The 18,917-nt window shown below is 46.5% G+C and overlaps 1 protein-coding gene across 1 annotated transcript in view; it reads left to right on the top strand.

Annotated features, from left to right (window-relative positions):
- Nucleotides 1–18,917, top strand: part of LOC139278356 (meckelin-like) — a 130,697-nt gene that overhangs the window by 86,632 nt on the left and 25,148 nt on the right. Inside the window, exons 19-23 of the mRNA XM_070897027.1 lie at nt 4,766–4,865; nt 6,652–6,782; nt 12,875–13,015; nt 18,409–18,489; nt 18,581–18,697. Of these exons, the coding sequence (XP_070753128.1) occupies nt 4,766–4,865; nt 6,652–6,782; nt 12,875–13,015; nt 18,409–18,489; nt 18,581–18,697 (570 nt within the window). The remainder of the gene's footprint in view (nt 1–4,765; nt 4,866–6,651; nt 6,783–12,874; nt 13,016–18,408; nt 18,490–18,580; nt 18,698–18,917) is intronic.

Genomic DNA, 18,917 nt, shown 5'->3' with positions numbered 1-18,917 from the left:
AGGTATTGATGCATCTTTTTCACCCCATAGACACATGCGAGTGATTCCTTCTCAACCATCCAATAACCCCGTTCAGCTTGAGAGAGCGACCTGGAGGCATAAGCCACAGGTTGTAGTTTGCCCTCAGTGTTAGTCAGAACCAATTTCTTACGGGGGTCAACAACTTATTTGAACAAAGTAGGTTCCGCGCCCGATTGAAAGCCCGTTCCTGACAGTCCCCCCAAAACCAATCACAACCGTTACGCAGGAGCACGAGTAGCGGCTCCAACAATGTGCTTAAGTTCAGCAGAAAGTTCCCGAAATAGTTCAAGAGTCCCAGAAATGAAAGCAACTCCGATGTGTTGCAGAGCCTGGGCGCTCGTTGAATCGCCTCTGTTTTGGATTCGGTAGGCCGAATCCCGTCTACAGCAACCCTCCTGCCCAGAAACTCAACCTCGTGAGCCAAAAACACACACTTACACTTCTTGAGTCGCAGGCCTACCCGGTCCAGTCGGCGTGGCACCTCCTCCAGGTTGTGGCGGTGTTCCTCGGTGTCACGACCGGTGATGAGGATGTCGTCCTGAAATACGATTGTTCCAGGAATGGATTTGAGCAAGCTTTCCATGTTTCTTTGAAAAATCGCGGCTGCTGATCGAATGCCAAATGGATACCTGTTGTAAACGAACAGTCCCTTGTGCGTGGTGATGGTGGTCAGTAGTTTAGATTCGTCGGACAGTTCTTGGGTCATGTAGGCTGAAGTGAGGTCCAACTTGGTGAACAGCTTGCCGCCTGCCAGCGTGGCAAAAAGGTCCTCTGCTCTCGGGAGCGGGTATTGGTCTTTTAGGGACACCCGGTTGATAGTGGCCTTGTAGTCGCCACAGATCCTGACCGAGCCATCCGCTTTTAAGAAGGGAACGATGGGGCTTGCCCAGTCACTGAATTCAATGGGCGAGATGATGCCCTCTCTCAGCAACCGGTCCAACTCGCTCTCAATTTTTTCCCGCATCACATACGGCACAGCTCTGGCTTTGTGGTGCACTGGTCTGGCGTCCGGGGTGATGCGTATCACTACTTTGGTACCTTTGAATGTCCCGACGCCAGGTTGAAATAGTGACTCAAATTGCTGTAGGACCTGTGAGCATGAACTTCGCTGCACAGATGACATGGCGTGCACATCCCCCCATTTCCAGTTCATCTCAGCTAACCAGCTCCTCCCCAACAGTGCGGGACTATTGCCCGGGACAATCCAGAGCAGCAGCCGGTTCACTGATCCATTGTGTGTGACCGCCATTGCACTGCCTAGCACTGGAATGATTTCTTTGGTGTACGTCCGTAATTGCGTCTCGATGCGTTCTAGTTTGGGTCTGCTGGTTTTGAGTGGCCACAGCTTTTCGAATTGTTGAACGCTCATGAGTGACTGGCTGGCCCCTGTGTCTAGCTCCATGCGTACAGGGATGCCGTTTAATAGGACCTTCATCATCATAGGTGGCGTTTTGGTATATGAGCTATGAATGTTTGCCACATGAACCCGCTGAACTTCAGCGTCCATTGATTTGCCCCAAGCGTCATCCTGCCTCGCAGACCCCTCATCTGGTTCATCCGCCTCATATATTAGCCTGGTTACAGGCTTCCTGCACATTCTGGCTAAATGGCCACTGAGGTTACAATTTCTGCAGACGAACTGTTGAAACCTACAAGTCCTGGCAACATGTCTGTCTGCCCCCACACCCCCAGCCTGAACTAAGATTCCCATTGTTGTGAACAAAAGAGCTGTTGCAAGGCATTCCTCGCTGACTGTCCCTTTGACTGCCCTTGATTACCCTGTTAGTGGGTGTCAATGGCCCCATCCCAGGCTGCATTGTCAACTGGGGGGGCATAAATGTCCGTTCAACCTGCCATTGTCTCTGTTGGAGACTTACTCTGGGGTCTATTGCTGCCTGGGGTATCTCGAACTGCCCTTGCCTGCCTGCGGGGCTCTGTGCCGCGTTTATGATACTGACTCCCTGATCCATCGCCATGTTGGAGGCAGAATTGCGCTGGTATATTATCTTGGTTTCCTCCTACCCCGCCATAAAAGTCTGAGCCATCAACGCCGCCGCTTCCATGTCAAGTCCTTGGTCTCAATTAGCTTTCTGAAAATCCCAGCATGACCAATGCCCTCAATAAAGAAATCCCTTAGCATTTCCCCCCTGCAGGCGTCTGTGAACTTAGAGGCTGGCCAAGCGCCGGAGGTCCACAACGAAATCCGGTATGCTCTGTCCTTCCCGACGTCAGTGGGTATAGAATCTGTGCCGGGCCATGTGTCGGTCTGCTCGCCGGTTTGAGATGCTCACCAATTAGTTTGCTGAGCTCTTCGAAGGTTTTGTTCGCCGGCTTCTCGGGTGCTAGCAGGTCTTTTATGAGCGCGTAAGTCTTGGGTCCACAGCTGGTCAGCAGATGGGCCCTTCGCTTGTCGGCCGCTGCATCTCCCAGCCAGTCCTTTGTGACAACTCTGCTGGAGCCTCTCAATGAAAACATCCCAGTCCTCACCAACACAGTACCGTTCATCTGTGCTGCCGGTGGCCATTCTCGTGGGTCGTTGATTCCCGTTTCTCGTCGCCAATGTAAAGTCCTTACACAATACCGCAAATCCACACGAGGCACATTCTATGGACAAGGTCACTCCATGACCTGCACCTTTATTCACAGGACCAAGAAGTGATGACCCTGCGTGGGACCTCCCTTTATATACCTGGGTAACCAGGTGAGGAGTGTCTCCCACAAGTTCACCCCCTGTGGTCAAGGTGTGCATTTCTTGCGTATATGCAGTATTGCAGTGTTGTTACATAAAGGTTACATACATGACAAGAACAATTCACGGAGGAACTTTAAATATGTTGGAAGTTGTTTTTATTTTACCCATGTGACCTCCGAGCATCTAACAAAAATCTTCTTCTGCAAGTGTTGGCAAATGCCGGAAGCTATATGTTCATGAAGAAGTGTTAGTTCTTGTTTGGGCAAGGACCGGTGTCCCAGAGCACTGCTGCGCAAGTGGTATGCTGGGGTTAGATGTGATTTACATCACTGTTGTTTATTTGTATGATGATGAAAGGTGTGCCAACATTTTTGTGAACTTGGTTCCCCATTAATTAACGACACGTCTTTTCCTTTAATATTTTATCTGTCTACACAGACTTTACAGGTTTGTGTATTAAAACACGAGGGGAGAAATTAGGGAGCGACCCATTTGGGGTGCAAGCTATTGAAAGCTGCAGAAATTAGTGGCAGGCGCTAATGATTCTCAACTTTCTGTAAATTCATTGTTCTCTCTCCAGGAAAGAAATGGAGCAGTAAATCAAGCATTCCACTTCCTTCCTGGAGCGCTAAAGGACGCAGGCGGGGCGGTTTTGGCGCAGGGGTGCACACTGGGCCGTGCAGCGCTGCCGGGATCCGAGGCTCCTCCCCTCGCCCAAAGCTCCCCGCCTCACGAACAACGCCTCCTGCAGCTGTTGGTATTGTCGCCGGGCGATGCTACAGGGGGCGGAACCGAAGTTCAGGTCCGAGGCGATGCGCAGGACAATGACGTCACGATCTCCGGGTGCCAGTGATCATGGCGCAACGTGTTGCCGCCGCCGCAAACCTCTCAGCCAATTTAGCGGGAGCCGTTCATCTCGCCACGCTGGGTCGTTAGGTCATTAGCGCCCCGTTATCGGCCCCTAGTGGCGGTAACGGGAGATACGAAGGAGGTCTGGGTCAGAATGTCGGGGGTATTGCAGGTGGGTCTTTGTCTTTGGTTCTGGGAGGGTCAGAGTAGATACTGATGGAGAGATTTTTGGATTCTACAGGAATCAAGGGATATAGAATTGGGGCGGGAAAGTGGAGTTGAAGTCAAAGATCAGCCAGGATCGTATTGAATGGCGGAGCAGGCTCGAGGGGTTGTATGGCTACTCCTGCTCCTAATTCTTATGTTCATATCTAAAGTCATTAGGTTTTTGATCCAAATGTTAGTTCTGAAGACACAAGCCAATTGAACAAACCCAAAGTTCAGCCGCGAAAGGCCTGAGTCTCAATCAAGGTAAAGATGAGATCTAAAAACTCGTCCTATAACATGGAACCACCATTTAATTTGTTTATGGAGCTAGCAATGTTTATCACTGGGCATTCTCTGACCACAGTGCCAGGACAGGGAGGTCTTTGGGGTAAATATTAGAGACAAAAGCAGCCCAGAGTACTGCGTACAGTTCTGGTCACCACCTTACAGGAAAGATGTGATTGCACTCGAGAGGATACGGAGGAAATTTACGAGGATGTTGCCTGGACTGGAGAATTGTAGCTGAGAGGAAAGATTGGCTAGGCTGGGTATGTTTTCTTTGGAACAGAGGAGGCTGAGGGGAGATTTAATTGAGGTGTATAAAATTCTGAGGGGCCCAGATAGAGTGGATAGGAAGGACCTATTTCCCTTCTCAGAGGGGTCAATAACCAGGGGACATAGATTTAAAGTAATTGGTAGAAGGATTAGAGGGGAGTTGAGGAGAAATAATTTCACCCTGGAACTCACTGCCTGAAAGGGTGGTAGAGGCAGAAACCCTCACCACGTTTAAAAAGTACTTGGATGTGCACTTGAAGTGCCGTAACCTACAGAGCCACGGACCTAGTGCTGGAAAGTGGGATTATGCTGGATAGCTCTTTTTCGGCCAACATGGACACGATGGGCCGAATGGCCTCCTGTGCTGTAAATTTCTATGATCGATAATATCACTATTGGCACTCACTCTCCCCTAACGTCTGGACATTCGGTTTCTTTCAGGCTCTGGAGCTAATTCACATCCTCATTGTCCAGATGACGGTATCAATCTTCCTGATAGACTGGGAAAAGCCAAAGGGAAGATCATTGCCGAAACCAGAAGGTAGGCGACTTCATCCGAAAACACGGCGTCCGTTTCCACATGTAGACTGCTGACACCCAGCTCTACCTCACCACCACCTCTCGCGACCCCTCCACGGTCTCTAAATTGTCAGACTCTTTGTCCGACATCCAGTACTGGCTTAGCAGAATATTCCACCACAAACTTCATTCCCAAGCCACCAACTCCATCCCTCTCCCTGACCACTGTCTGAGGCTGTACCTGACCCCGTCGTACTTGACCCCGAGACAAGCTGCCGACCACATATCCGCAGCATCACTAAGATCGCCTATTTCCACCTCCGTAACCTCGCCCGTCTCCACCTGTGCCACAGCTGATCCACTGCTGAAACCCTCATCCATGCCTTTGTTACCTCTCGACTTGACTATTCCAATGCACTCTTAGCTGACCTCCCACATTGTACCCTATGTAAACTAGAGATCATGCAAAACTCAGCTGCCTGTGTCCTAACTCGCACCAAGTCCTACTCGCCCATCACCCCTGTGCTCGCTGACCTACTCTGACTTCCATTTAAGCAACTTCTCGATTTCAAAATTCTCCAAAGCCTCGCCCCCTTCCTATATCTGTAATCTCTTCCAGTCCCACAACCCCCGAGATGTCTGCGCTCCTCCAATTCTGCCCTCCTGAGCAGCCCTTATTATAATCGCTCAACCATTGGTGGCCGTGCCTTCTGTTACCTAGGCCCCAAAGCTCTGGAACTCCCTGCCTAAACCTCTCCGCCTCTTTACCTCTCTTTCCTCCTTCAAGACGCTCCTTAAAACCTACCTCTTTGGCCAAGCTTTTGGTCACCTGCCCTAATTTCTACTTATGTGGTTCGGTGTCAAATTTTTATCTCGTGACACTCCTGTGAAGCGCCTTGGGACGTTTCACTACGTTAAAGGCGCTATATAAATACAAGTTGTGCTGTTGCACTCATCCCACCGGTCACTGGTACAATTATTGGGGCAATTGTAACCCAACCTGTGCATTGCGAGTCTGACAGGATCCAATGCAATGCAGGTTCAAACCTGGCCGATTATTCTCTCCGTGGGGAGTAACATCGGGTGGGCTGTAAAACCGGCGTTCCAACTGATCCCGTGGGTCTCCCGACGGGCGGGTTAGGATAACAATACCCCAAATCAGTCAGCTGCAATACTAAAGTAAAAACTGAAAACGCTGGAAATACTCAGTGTCTGTGAAGAGAGAAAAACAGAGTTAACGTTTCAGGTCGATGACCTTTCGTCAGAACTGGAAAAAGTTAGAGATGTAACAGGCTTTAAGCAAGTGCAGAGGCAGGGAAAGGGGGAGGGGAGGTAAGAACAAAAGGGAAGGTCTGTGATAGGATTGAAGGCAGGAGAGATTACATGTCGAAAGGGATGTTGGTGCGAGGCAAAAGGAGATGGTAATGGGACAGGTTAAGAAACAAAAGATGTGTCTGGAAGAGGAATATCAGAACCATCATCAGCTACTGTCTGGATAAAATGGGAGCGATGGTTATGATCTGAAATTGTTGAACTCGATGTTGAGTCTGGAAGGCTGTAAAGTGCCTAATCGAAAGATGAGGTGCTGTTCCTCGAGCGTGCTTTGAGCTTCATTGGAGGCTGAGGACAGAGAGTTGCAATGCTATAATGTCTCCATTTCACTGATTGAAGTTTGAAGGGGTGCTTTGCATTGGAACGCGTGCCCCCACTTTACCTTCTCCTTTGCTGCAATGTAACGTGGGCCTGTTTGCTGCGGCTTATCTTGCTGAGTGCAGCAGCCCATCGTACTGATGTTACCTTTCCCACAGCAAACAAGGCCAGTCCCTCGTCCGTCAGTATCTGGAGAACCTACTTCATCGCCAATGAGTGGAATGAGATTCAGACAAAGCGAAAGATAAATCCAATCCTGCAACTCTTTGTTGTTCTCTTGCTGCTGGAGGTAAGTGGCTTTTTCACATTTGACCTCCCAGTAAACATTACATGCAAAGTTCAGCTTTTGCCTTCTACTCTGCACAATATCAGTGGAGGACTTTCCCGTGCTCCAAGTCCCGCTCACTCATCACCCCTGTCCTCATTAGCTCCCAGTTAAGCAACTCCTCGATTTTAAAATTCTCATCCTTATTTTCAAATCCCTCCATGGCCTAGCCTCTCCCTATCTCTGTAATCTCCTCCAACCCTCCCTCCGAGATGTCTGCGCTCGTCCAATTCTGGCCTTGAGCGTCCTCGATGTTAATCGCTCGACCATTGGGGGCCGTGCCTTCAGCTGCCTGAGCTCGAAGCTCTGGAATTCCCTCTCCAAACCTCTCCGCCTCTCTACATCTCTTTCCTCCTTTAAGATGCTCCTTAAAACCTACATCTTTGACCAAGCTTTTGGTCATCTGCCCAAATATCTCCTCCTGTGGCTTGGTATCAAATTCTGTTTGAGATCGCTCCTGTGAAGCGCCTTGGGACATTTTATTATGTTAAAGGCGCTATATAAATGCACGGTTTTGTTGATTGAATCAGTAGTTTAACTATATATATCTATGTGTGTGGCACAACTAAAGAGCCAAAATTTAGACAAAAAAAAATTATCTTCCAAATCCTGGATTCCTGCTGGCTGGACTCATGAATGTTGTGCTCAGATCCTGTGGGGCTTTGTGATGGTTCTGTTGAAGGAGCAATGGAATTCCCCAGTGGCTTCATTGTGGGTTCCTGGTGGTTACAATGGTAGAGTGTTGGGGTCCTGGGGGGGCGGGGGGAGGGGAGGTGGGGAGGTGAGGGGGAGGGGAGAGGGGGTGGGTGGGTTGGTGAAGGGAGGGAGGGGGGAGGTGAGGGGGAGGGGGATGGGGAGGTGAGTGGGTGGAGGGGAGATGTGGGTGAGAGGGGGGAGGGGAGGTGGCCAGAGGAATTTAGCATGTGCAAGGTCAGTAATCCCTCTAACTACAAGTAGGAGGGGGAGGGGAAGTGTGGGTGTGGGGGTGAGGGGGGAGGTATGGGTGGGAGGCGAGGTATGGGTGGGAGGGCGAGTGGAAGTGGGGTGGAGGGGAGGGGGGAGGTGTAGGTGGGGGGGGGGGGTGTGAGGAGGGAGGTGGGGTGTGAAGGGAGGTATGGGTGGAGGGGCAGTGGGGTAGGAGGGGGGTGTGAGACGGGGGGGAAGTGTGGAGGGGAAGATGGGGGGAGGTGTGGAGAGGAAGATGGGGGGAACTGTGGGTGGGAGGGAGAGCGGAAGGGAAGTGGGGTGGGAGGGGGTTGTGAGGAGGGGGGTGTGGGATGGGAGGGGGGTGTGGAGGGGAAGGTGGGGGGGAGGGGAGGCGGGTGATGGGGGTGGGGAGATTGGAGATGGAGAAAGAACACAGGGCTATATCTGGTTCTGATAGTGTCCTCAGGGCTGCTTTTATTCAGGGAAAGAATCCCGCCATTCCCTCGGGCTGGTCAGAAATTAGTTTGCGGTCTGGCGTGGGTGGGATTCAAATACGAGAACACAAGATTCCCTCGAGTTAGCATTGTTAGGGGCATTAGTGACTTTGCACATGCTAAATTCCTCTGGCCACTTTTCAAAGAACAAAAACAAATTCCTTTGCATGTAGCCGAGCTGGAGGCTCTGTCTTCTATCAAGTGAGCAGGAAGGAACGCGTTATTTGTTCCAGATATCGAGTCGCCAGGACAGTGTACCAGAAAGTTCTGAGCAGCTTCCGAGACTCCCCATATTTCTTTCTTTTGTTTAAACGTTAATAGCTGTTGCTGCTGATTTTCACAACGTTCTGGGCATTTTAAAAGAAGCAGGAAGGTCCTGCTGCAACTGTACAGGGTATTGGTGAGGCCGCACCTGGAGTACTGCGTGCAGTTTTGGTCACCTTACTTAAGGAAGGATATACTAGCTTTGGAGCGGGTACAGAGACGATTCACTAGGCTGATTCCGGAGATGAGGGGGTTACCTTATGATGATAGATTGAGTAGACTGGGTCTTTACTCGTTGAAGTTCAGAAGGATGAGGGGTGATCTTATAGAAACATTTAAAATAATGAAAGGGATAGACAAGATAGAGACAGAGAGGTTGTTTCCACTGGTCGGGGAGACTAGAACTAGGGGGCACAGCCTCAAAATATGGGGGAGCCAATTTAAAACTGAGTTGAGAAGGAATTTCTTCTCCCAGAGGGTTGTGAATCTGTGGAATTCTCTGCCCAAGGAAGCAGTTGAGGCTAGCTCATTGAATGTATTCAAATCACAGATAGATAGATTTTTAACCAATAAGAGAATTAAGGGTTATGGGGAGCGGGCGGGTAAGTGGAGCTGAGTCCACGGCCAGATCAGCCATGATCTTGTTGAATGGCGAAGCAGGCTCGAGGGGCTAGATGGCCTACTCCTGTTCCTAATTCTTATGTTCTTATGTAGTGTACCTTAAAGACAAGCGCCCTGTCTTGAAACGGTGGGATATGTCTGTTCCCCTCATTATTCCACTGCGCACTTTGTTTAACAAATATAAAGTTTTTTTTGCCCTAACTTTTTTTGAAAAAATATCTGTGATTTTTGTAAGGAATGTCAGTTCTGGGTAATGGAAAAGAAAGTAAAGAAAGACTTGCATTTATATAGCGCCTTTCATGACCACCAGACATCTCAAAGCGCTTTACAACCAATGCAGTACTTTTTGAAGTGTAGTCACTGTTGTAATGTGGGAAATGTGGCAGTCAATTTGCGCACAGCAAGCTCCCACAAACAGCAATGTGCTGATGACCAGATAATCTGTTTTTTTTTGTTATGTTGATTGAGGGATAAATATTGGCCAGGACACCGGGGATAACTCCCCTGCTCTTCTTCGAAATAGTGCCATGGGATCTTTTACGTCCACTTGAGCGGGCAGACGGGGCCTCGGTTTAACACTTCATCCGAAAGATGGCACCTCCGACAGTGCAGTGCTCCCTCAGCACTGCACTGGAGTGTCAGCCTAGATTTTTTTTTTGTGCTCAAGTCCCTGGAGTGGGATTTGAACCCACAACCTTTTGATTCCGAGGCAAGAGAGTACTACCTACTGAGCCACAGCTGGCACTTTATCAAGCACTCTGAGGTCAGGAATAGGGTGTTCGATGCAAAGTAAAGCTCGTCCTATTCTGCCCCAACAATGTGGCTCAGCCCCAACTTCAGAAGGGCGGTCCTGGCTGAACGAGTGTGGCCTTTCTCACACCAGCCTCCTGACTGAGAGTGGCAGTCTAGTTCCAAATGCTGTGTGGATGGCCTGTGTCCATTAGGAGCTGGTCTGAGATTACCTGGACTTTTTAATATTGAGTCTGGCTGCATGGCAACCCAGCAATTCTTGGCCTCCACCCTCAGTTCACCTTGAACTGGGTCCATTGCATCCGCCGCTGCTTGTGAAGTAGGGTCAGACTGCAATCTGTGGCAATGCACATGACATCTGCTCAGTTTGCTCATGCACTATGTTAAATGGTGAACCTGACAGTGTAGCAACAGTATTTTTCAAGTAAAATTCACCCCCTTCTCTCCACACTCCCGAAGGCATTGACTACTGATTGCGGCATAGCTACACTCCCTTATCCATTGGCCGTTATTCATAGAATCATAGACATTTACAGCACGGAAGGAGGCCATTTTGGCGCATCATGTCCGCGCTGGCTGACAAAGAGCTATCCAGCCTAATCCCACTTTCCAGCTCTTGGTCCGTAGCCCTGTAGGTTACGGCTCTTCAAGCGCATATTCGATTCCTTTTTAAATGTGAGGGTTTCTGTCACCCTCATGCGTGAGCAATGTTGCCTTTGAATTTTTGGTGCGTGCAGCCCCTTTAAGGGGTGGAGTGGCCCATTCAAAATCCCGTGCACGTGCATTTTGTCCAATTTAAAAGCCGGTGAGACCACTGCGCAGGAGCTGCAGAGCGCCGCGCGGCTTAAAGGGAGCCTTGTGAGCCATGACAGCCGGATTGCTCGTGGAAATTGTAATTAGGGAAGCTATGAGTGCAACTTTTAATGTTTTTGGAGAGAGCCTGGTTTGTATCTCGGACATTGGGATGAATGCGTGTATGTATAATAATATATGTGGTTCTTTGAAACTTCTTCTCATAATCAACTTGTTTGCTGTAATGCCATTTATTCCAGTATGATTTATGATTGGAAAGTTGGAATGGATTCATCGCCCTCCAGAGGATCAGCCCGATTTGGTTCAACTTTTCAGTTTTACTGTGTCCATTTATTCAAAGCTGCCATTTCCGTTGATGTAGTGAACTCCCCACTTCACCTTACTAACTCTGGCTTCAGGCATTCCCACCAGGAGAGAATCACATCTGTGCTTAACTGTTCGAATAGATACTGTCTGGATAATGTAGATTACAGATGTTTAAGATAATTGGCAAGAGTCAAGAGGGGGAGGAGGAGAATTTTTTATTTTAACATAAGAAATAGTAGCAGGAGTAGGCCATTCGGCCCCTCGAGCCTGCTCCGCCATTCAATAAATCATGGCTGATCGTCTACATCAACTCCGCTTTCCTGCACTGTCTCCATATCCTTTGATTCCTTTAATATCCAAAAATCTGTCTTGAATATGCTCAACGGCTGAGCATTCACAGCCCTCTGGGGTAGAGAATTCCAAAGATTCACAACCCTGTGAGTGAAGACATTTCTCCTCATCTCGGTCCTAAATGGCCGACCCCTTATTCTGAGACTGTGACCCCTGGTTCTTGACTCCCCAGCTCGGGGAAACATTCTCCCTGCATCTACCCTGTCAAGCCCTGTAAGAATTTTGTGTTTCAATGAGATCACCTCTCATGGGACAATCCCCTCATCCCAGACAGAAAACAGAGACTAGGAATAAACGGGTCATTTTGAGATTGGCAGGATGTAACTAATGGGTTGCTGCAAGGATCGGTGCTTGAGCCTCAGCTATTTACAATCTATATCAATGATTTGGATGAGGAGACCAAATGTAATATATCCAAGTTTGCTGATGATACAAAGCTAGGTGGGAATGTAAGTTGTGAGGAGGATGCAAAGAGACTTCAGGGGGATACAGACAGGCTAAGTGAGTGGCCAAGAACATGGCAAATGGAATATAATGTGGAGAAATGTGAAGCTATCCACTTTGGTAGGAAAAATAGAAAAGCAGAGTATTTTCTAAATGGGGAAATGTTGGTGTTCGGAGGGACTTGGGTGTCCTTGTACACAAATCACTGAAAGTTAACATGCAGGTACAGCAAGAAATTAAGAAAGCAAATGGTACGTTGGCCTTTATTACAAGAGGATTTGAGTATAAGAGCAAAGACGTCTTACTGTAATTTATAGGGCCCTGGTGAGGCCATACCTGGAGTATTGCATACAGTTTTGGTCTCCTTACCTAAGGAAGGATATATTTTGCCATAGAGTGCAACGAAGGTTCACCAGACTGATTCCTGGGATGGGGGGGATTGTCCTATGAGGAGCGATTGAGTAGACTAGGTTATATTCTCTCTAGTTTAGTTTAGAAGAATGAGAGGCGATTTCATTGGAATGTATAACATTCCTACAGGGCTTGATAGAGTAGATGCTGGGGAGTCTAGAACCAGGGGTCACTGTCTCAGAATAAAGGGTCGGCCATTTAGGACTGAGATGGGGATAAATTTCTTCACTCAGAGGTTGGTGAATCTTTGGAATTCTCTACCCCAGAGAGTTGTGGACTATATTCTTTGAGTATATTCAAGACAGAGATCGATATATTTTTGGATATTAAGGGAATCAAGGGATATGGGGACAGTGCAGGAAAGTGGAGTTGAGGTAGAAGATCAGCCATGATCTTATTGAATGGCGGAGCAGCTCAAGGGGCTGAATGGCCTACTCCTGCTCCTAATTCTTATGTTCTTATTAGCCCTGTATCTTCCTCGCCTTCAAATATTTATCACCCTTTCCCTTAATCAGAGCAGCATCTCTCTCTCAGCCCCTCCCTGTGGCGAAACATTCCAGGCTCCAACAGCCATCTGTGTGAAGAAGTTTCCCTTAATCTTTCTCCTGGCTCTCTTGGTAGAAGACACAAACTTGGCAGACGTAATGAACCTGTCTTGTATATTTTTACTTTCAGGTTATTGGCTTAAAGAACATCGCTAGAAGAGATCTGAATTTGAATTTACATCCAGGATATGAAGTCAACCTGGCTCCCTGGAGCCCGATTCTCCGATTTGGAATTTCAGTATCCATGTGGTTGGCAGTCGGCTTAGTTCAAGTAAGACAGCGGCAGTTTCTGTAATTGACTTATCGGAGCCCTGACACCGATAAATGGGAAGCACAGCCCTAAGATTCAGGAGATAAAACTAGCAATGGACTTGGTTCCCTGTCCGACCACAAGCACATTCCCCCTTCTTAGGAGTGTCATGCTGCTGGAAGCTAAAGAGGAGCTTTCCATTCAAAGATGATTTGTATTAAGTATAAATTTATTTAGAAATTTGAACTGTGGAACACATGATGGAGGACATCTATTAAGTCGAAAGAAAGAAAAACAGAAAGAAAGAAAAATAATGCCGTGCATTTATATAGTGCCTTTCATCATCTCCAAATATCCCAAAGCACTTTACAGTCAATGAAGTCCTTTTGAAGTCTAGTCACTGTTGTAATGTAGGGAAGACAGCCAATTTGTGGCAGCTTCCACAAACAGCAATGTGACCATGATCAGATAATCTGTTTTTGTTATGTTGATTGAGGGATAAATATTGGCCAGGACACTGGGGACAACTCCCCTGCTGTTCTTCGAAATAGTGCCATGGGATCTTTTACCTCTACCTGAGAGGGCAGACAGGGCCTTGGTTTAACGTCTCATCTAAAACACTGCATCTGCGACAGTGCAGCACTCCCTCAGCACTGCCCGGAGTGTCAGCTTAGATTATGTGTTTAAGTCTCTGGAGTGGGACTTGAACCCATGAAGTTCAGACTCAGAGGCGAGAGTGCTACCCACTGAATCCAAAGTAACACGAGTTACTCACTGTGCTCCTGAACAGTAAACTTCTCATTTTAGAAGACAATCTGCACCATTCTTGCAATTCAGTTCCTACTCTAGTTATTGATTGTGTAATCTGGCAAAATATTTTTCTAATTGTCAACTGCAAAGAATTTCTCTGATAAACTGAGGAAAGCTGTCACACATTTAGGCACATCACACATACCCTAAAGTGACTTCAAATCTCAGGTTTCATTTGTCAATTATAAACCACTCAATACTGTTTATGATAATTATTGTCTTACTAGTGGGAGGGCAGAAGATTGGGAGGCGTTTAAAAGCCAGCAAAGAATGACTAAAAAAATGATTCAGAAAGGGAAGATAGACTATGAAAGTAAACTAGCACGAAATATAAAAACAGATGGCAAGAGTTTCTATAGGATTATAAAAAAGAAAAGAGTGGCTAAAGTAAATATTGGTCCCTTAGAGGACGAGACCGGGGTATAGTAATGGGGAACATGGAGATGGCAGAAACTCTGAACAAATATTTTGTATCAGTCTTTATGGTAGAGGAAACTAACAATATTCCAACGGTGGATAGTCAAGGGGCTATAGCGGGGGAGGAACTTAAAACAATCATAATCACTAAGGAGGTGGTATTCAGTAAAATAATGGGACTAAAGGCAAATAAATCCCCTGGACCTGATGGCTTGCATCCTAGGGTCTTAAGGGAAGTAGCGGCAGGGATTGTGGATGCATTGGTTGTAATTTACCAAAATTCCCTGGATTCTGGAGAGGTCCGAGCAGATTGGAAAACTGCAAATGTAATGCCCCTATTTAAAAATGGAGGCAGACAAAAAGCAGGAAACTATAGACCAGTTAGCCTAACATCTGTGGTTGGAAAAATGTTGGAGTCCATTATTAAAGAAGCAGTAGCAGGACATTTGGAAAAGCAAAATTCGGTCAGGCAGAATCAGCATGGATTTATGAAGGGGAAGTCATGTTTGACAAGTTTGCTGGAATTCTTTCGGGATATAACGAGCAGGGTGGATAAAGGGGAACCAATGGATGTAGCGTATTTGGACTTGCAGAAGGCATTTGACAAGGTACCACATAAAATGTTACTGCAAGATCAAAGTTCACGAGGTTGGAGGTAATATATTAGCATGGATAGAGGATTGGCTAACTAACAGAGTACAGAGAGTCGGGATAAATGGTTCATTCTCGGGTTGGCAATCAGTAACTAGTGGTGTGCCGCAAGGATCAGTGCTGGGACCCCAACTATTTACAATCTATATTAACGACTTGGAAGAAGGGACCGAGTGTAATGTAGCCAAGTGTGCTGACAATACAAAGATGGGAGGAAAAGCAATATGTGAGGAGGATACAAAAGATCTGCAAAAAGACATAGACAGGCTAAGTGAGTGGGCAAAAATTTGGCAAATGTTGGAAAGTGTGAGGTCATGCACTTTGGCAGAAAAAAATGAGTTAAATGGAGAGAGATTGCGAAATGCGACCTGGGGGTACTTGTGCAAGAAACACAAAAGGTTAGTATGCAGGTGCAGCAAGTGATCAGGAAGGCCAATGGAATCTTGGCCTTTATCACAAAGGGGATGGAGTATAAAAGCAGGGAAGTTTTGCTACAGTTGTACAGGGTATTGGTGAGGCCACACCTGGAATACTGTGTGCAGTTTTGGTTTCCATATTTACGAAAAGATATATTTGCTTTGGAGGCAGTTCAAAGAAGGTGCACTAGGTTGATTCCGGAGTTGAGGGGATTGACTTATGAGGAAAGGTTGAGTAGGTTGGGCCTCTACTCATTGGAATTCAGAAGAATGAGAGATGATCTTATTGAAACGTATAAGATTATGAGAGAGCTTGACAAGATGGATGCAGAGAGGATGTTTCCACTGATAGGGAAGACTAGAATAAGGGGCCGCCTATTTAAAACTGAGATGAGGAGAAATTTCTTCTGAGGGTTGTGGATCTGTGGAACTCACTGCCTCAGAGAGCTGTGGAAGCTGGGACATTGAATAATTTTAAGACAGAAATAGACAGTTTCTTAAACGATAAGGGGTTATGGAGAGTGGGCAGGGAAGTGGACCTGAGTTCATGATTGGATCAGCCATGATCGTATTAAATGGCGGAGCAGGCTCGAGGGGCTGTATGGCCTACTCCTGATCCTTTTTCTTATGATCTTATAATCACTCCTAAATATCAGTAAGAAAGAAAAATGTACTTACATAAGAATGTAACATAAGAACATAAGGTCCACTTCCCTGCCTGCTCCCCATAACCCTTATTCTCTTAAGAAACTGTCTATCTCTGTCTTAAATTTATTCAATGTCCCAGCTTCCGCAGCTCTCTGAGGCAGCAAATTCCAAAGATTTACAACTCTCTGAGAATAAATTCCCCCTCATCTCAGTTTTAAATGGGCGGCCCCTTATTCTAAGATTATGCCCCCTAGTTCTAGTCTCCCCCATCAGTGGACACATCCTCTCTGCATCCACCTTGTGAAGCCCTCTCATAATCTTATACGTTTCGATAAGATCACCTCTCATTCTTCTGAATTCCAATGAGTAGAGGCCCAACCTGCTCAACCTTTCCTCATATGTCAATCCCCTCATCTCCGGAATCAACCTAGTGAACCTTCACTGAACTGCCTCCAAAGCAAGTATATCCTTTCTTAAATATATATAGTACCTTATCGCATCATGCAAACTCCTTGAAGTACTTTGCATATTTTTGGGGGAATGTGATAATATATGTCTATTATCCTCTATACACTAACAATCTGAAACACTTGACTAGATCATGGCCTTTTCATCACTCCTGGGTATCTATTATTCCATATATCTGAACCACATTCCTGTATATTATTTACTTGTAATCACTCCCAAATATCCTTTACTCTAATCTAATGGAAAGAGTCATAAATTTAGTCTAGAGCTCACACGAGATATCCATTATTCTCGAGTGAAGGCAGAACTGTTCAGGTTTGTTCCAGCTGGTCTGATCCTATGTCGTAATAAATTGATACCGAACTTTAGGTAGGCACGTGGCTACCAAAACAAACTACTTAGTGTACCACCCATCATATCCAACCTCTGGTTATTGATATTGATTATGGGGCAATTTTAATCCTACTCATTCAGCAGAAACCTGGCAGGTGGGCGGTTAAATTCGCCCTTGCTCTTACCTGTCCAAAAGCCGCCATGATCGCAGCATCTGCAATTTTAACCTGCTCTCCTGAGCAGGCAGCAAGGACAGACGTCCGGAGCCAACAGGGTCCTTCTTTACATTTGCATGTTGCGGCCCAATAACATCATTGAGACCCGACTGTAATTTTAACTCGGGCCTGAGCGAGGATCCACTTGATATGGCAGCATAGTGGCTATGTTACTGGACTGAGGCTTGGGCTAACCATCCAGAGACACGAGTTTAAACCCCACCACTGCAGCTGGGGAATTTAAATTCAGTTAATTAAATAAATGTGGAATAAAAATAGCTAGTATTGGTAATGGTGACCATGAAACTACCGCATTGTCGTCAAAACCCATCTGGCTCACTAATGTCCTTTAGGGAAGAAATCTGCTGTCCTTACCTGGTCTGGACAGATTCCAGCCCCAGAGCAATGTGGTTGACTCTTAAATGCGCTCTGAAATGGCCAAGCAAGCCTCTCAGTTGGCAAAGTAGCAATAAATACTGGCCTTGCCAGCGATGTACACATCACGTGAATTAATTTTTTTTTAAATCGGGGCCAATGTTTCACTCTGGACAATTTGGGCTACTTTATAAATAACTGGCTCTTTCTAGACCAGTTGTGTCAGCTGTGGCTCAGTGGGTAGCACTCGCGCCTCTGAGTCGGAGGTGGTGGGTTCAAATCCGTTCACTGGATTCCTTTCGACTGTGCTGTATAATTGAAAGGCTGTCATAAAATTTCCTTTATTTTGTCAGGAAGATTCAATCAATTGGAATTAACCAGTAAATATGATCTGTGTCTGTTATATAATTTAAAAACCCATACACCGTTGGCATTATTTTAAATGCAACAATGGCATTTGCATAATATGCATATTGTAGTATTTTCCAGAAGGTTTTGGAAGTGACAAATGTTTTAAAGTCCAGAGCTAAAGACCGAGCTTTGTTGCACACTTGAAGTCACTTTTGTATCCTAGGGGAGCAATGTTTTCTGTAAATTGCACTTACTATTACTTCAAGTAGACACTTCACCAGTTCGAATACTCTTTCGCATCTGCCTTACAGTGACAAGTAACGAGTAATCTTGATTTTCCTGTTTATTGGTATTCATTCCTGAAAACAGTTGCCTGGTGACGTCACTTGCTAAAGACTGTCGCTGCAGACACCAGTTATTTATTTCACCCATACCGTGCACCATTCCACCCGCTCTCGGGCAATGCAGGTGCAACAGTACACCTAGTCAGTGGAAGGTTCCGGAGAGCAATCGCTGGTAACCTTCCTTTTCATTTCTCCCTCTGTCCCAGAGGAGTAGAGCATTGCATCTCCCTGTTGACCCTCTATGTGAGGAGGTGCAGATGGGGTGACCATGCATGGAGCGTGAACACACTGTGCCAGTTTACTTGATGGAAAATGACCGCGTGTTGCTATTTGGAACTGAGCGAGCTTTATTCGGCGGTAACCAGAGCTGTCCCAATCATTTACAGGTACTCTTCTTCATTGGATTCTGTGAACGATTCATCGAAGACAAGATACAACAGTTTGTAGACTTGTGCTCCGTGAGCAATGTGAGTATCCAGTGTCTCGCTTTCAACACCAGTTTCTTTTATGTCTGTCTCTGAAGTACGAATAATATTTTTCTTATACAATTCCATACAGGTATCAGTCTTAGTCTTGCTGCACAGGTGCTATGGCTACTACATCCATGGACGCTCGGTACATGGACAAGCTGATATTGGTATGGAGTCGATGTATCTCAACCTCAAGAAAGAAGAGGTAATCAGATGATGCATTTTGTCATGCTGGGGGAGATTAATCTTAAAATTGTGCAATTTGCACTCAAATAAGAACATAAGAAATAGGAGCAGGAGTAGGCCATTCAATAAGATCATGACTGATCTGATCTTGGCCGCTGTACTATAGCTCCACCTAGTAGACTATTGTGGTAATGCAACTGCTGCTTTTAGTACAATAAAAGTCACAAGATGTACTGGAG

Source organism: Pristiophorus japonicus, chromosome 13 (genome assembly GCF_044704955.1).
Source record: "Pristiophorus japonicus isolate sPriJap1 chromosome 13, sPriJap1.hap1, whole genome shotgun sequence".
Lineage (NCBI taxonomy): Eukaryota > Metazoa > Chordata > Chondrichthyes > Pristiophoridae > Pristiophorus > Pristiophorus japonicus.
This window is presented reverse-complemented; position numbering and strand designations above follow the sequence as displayed.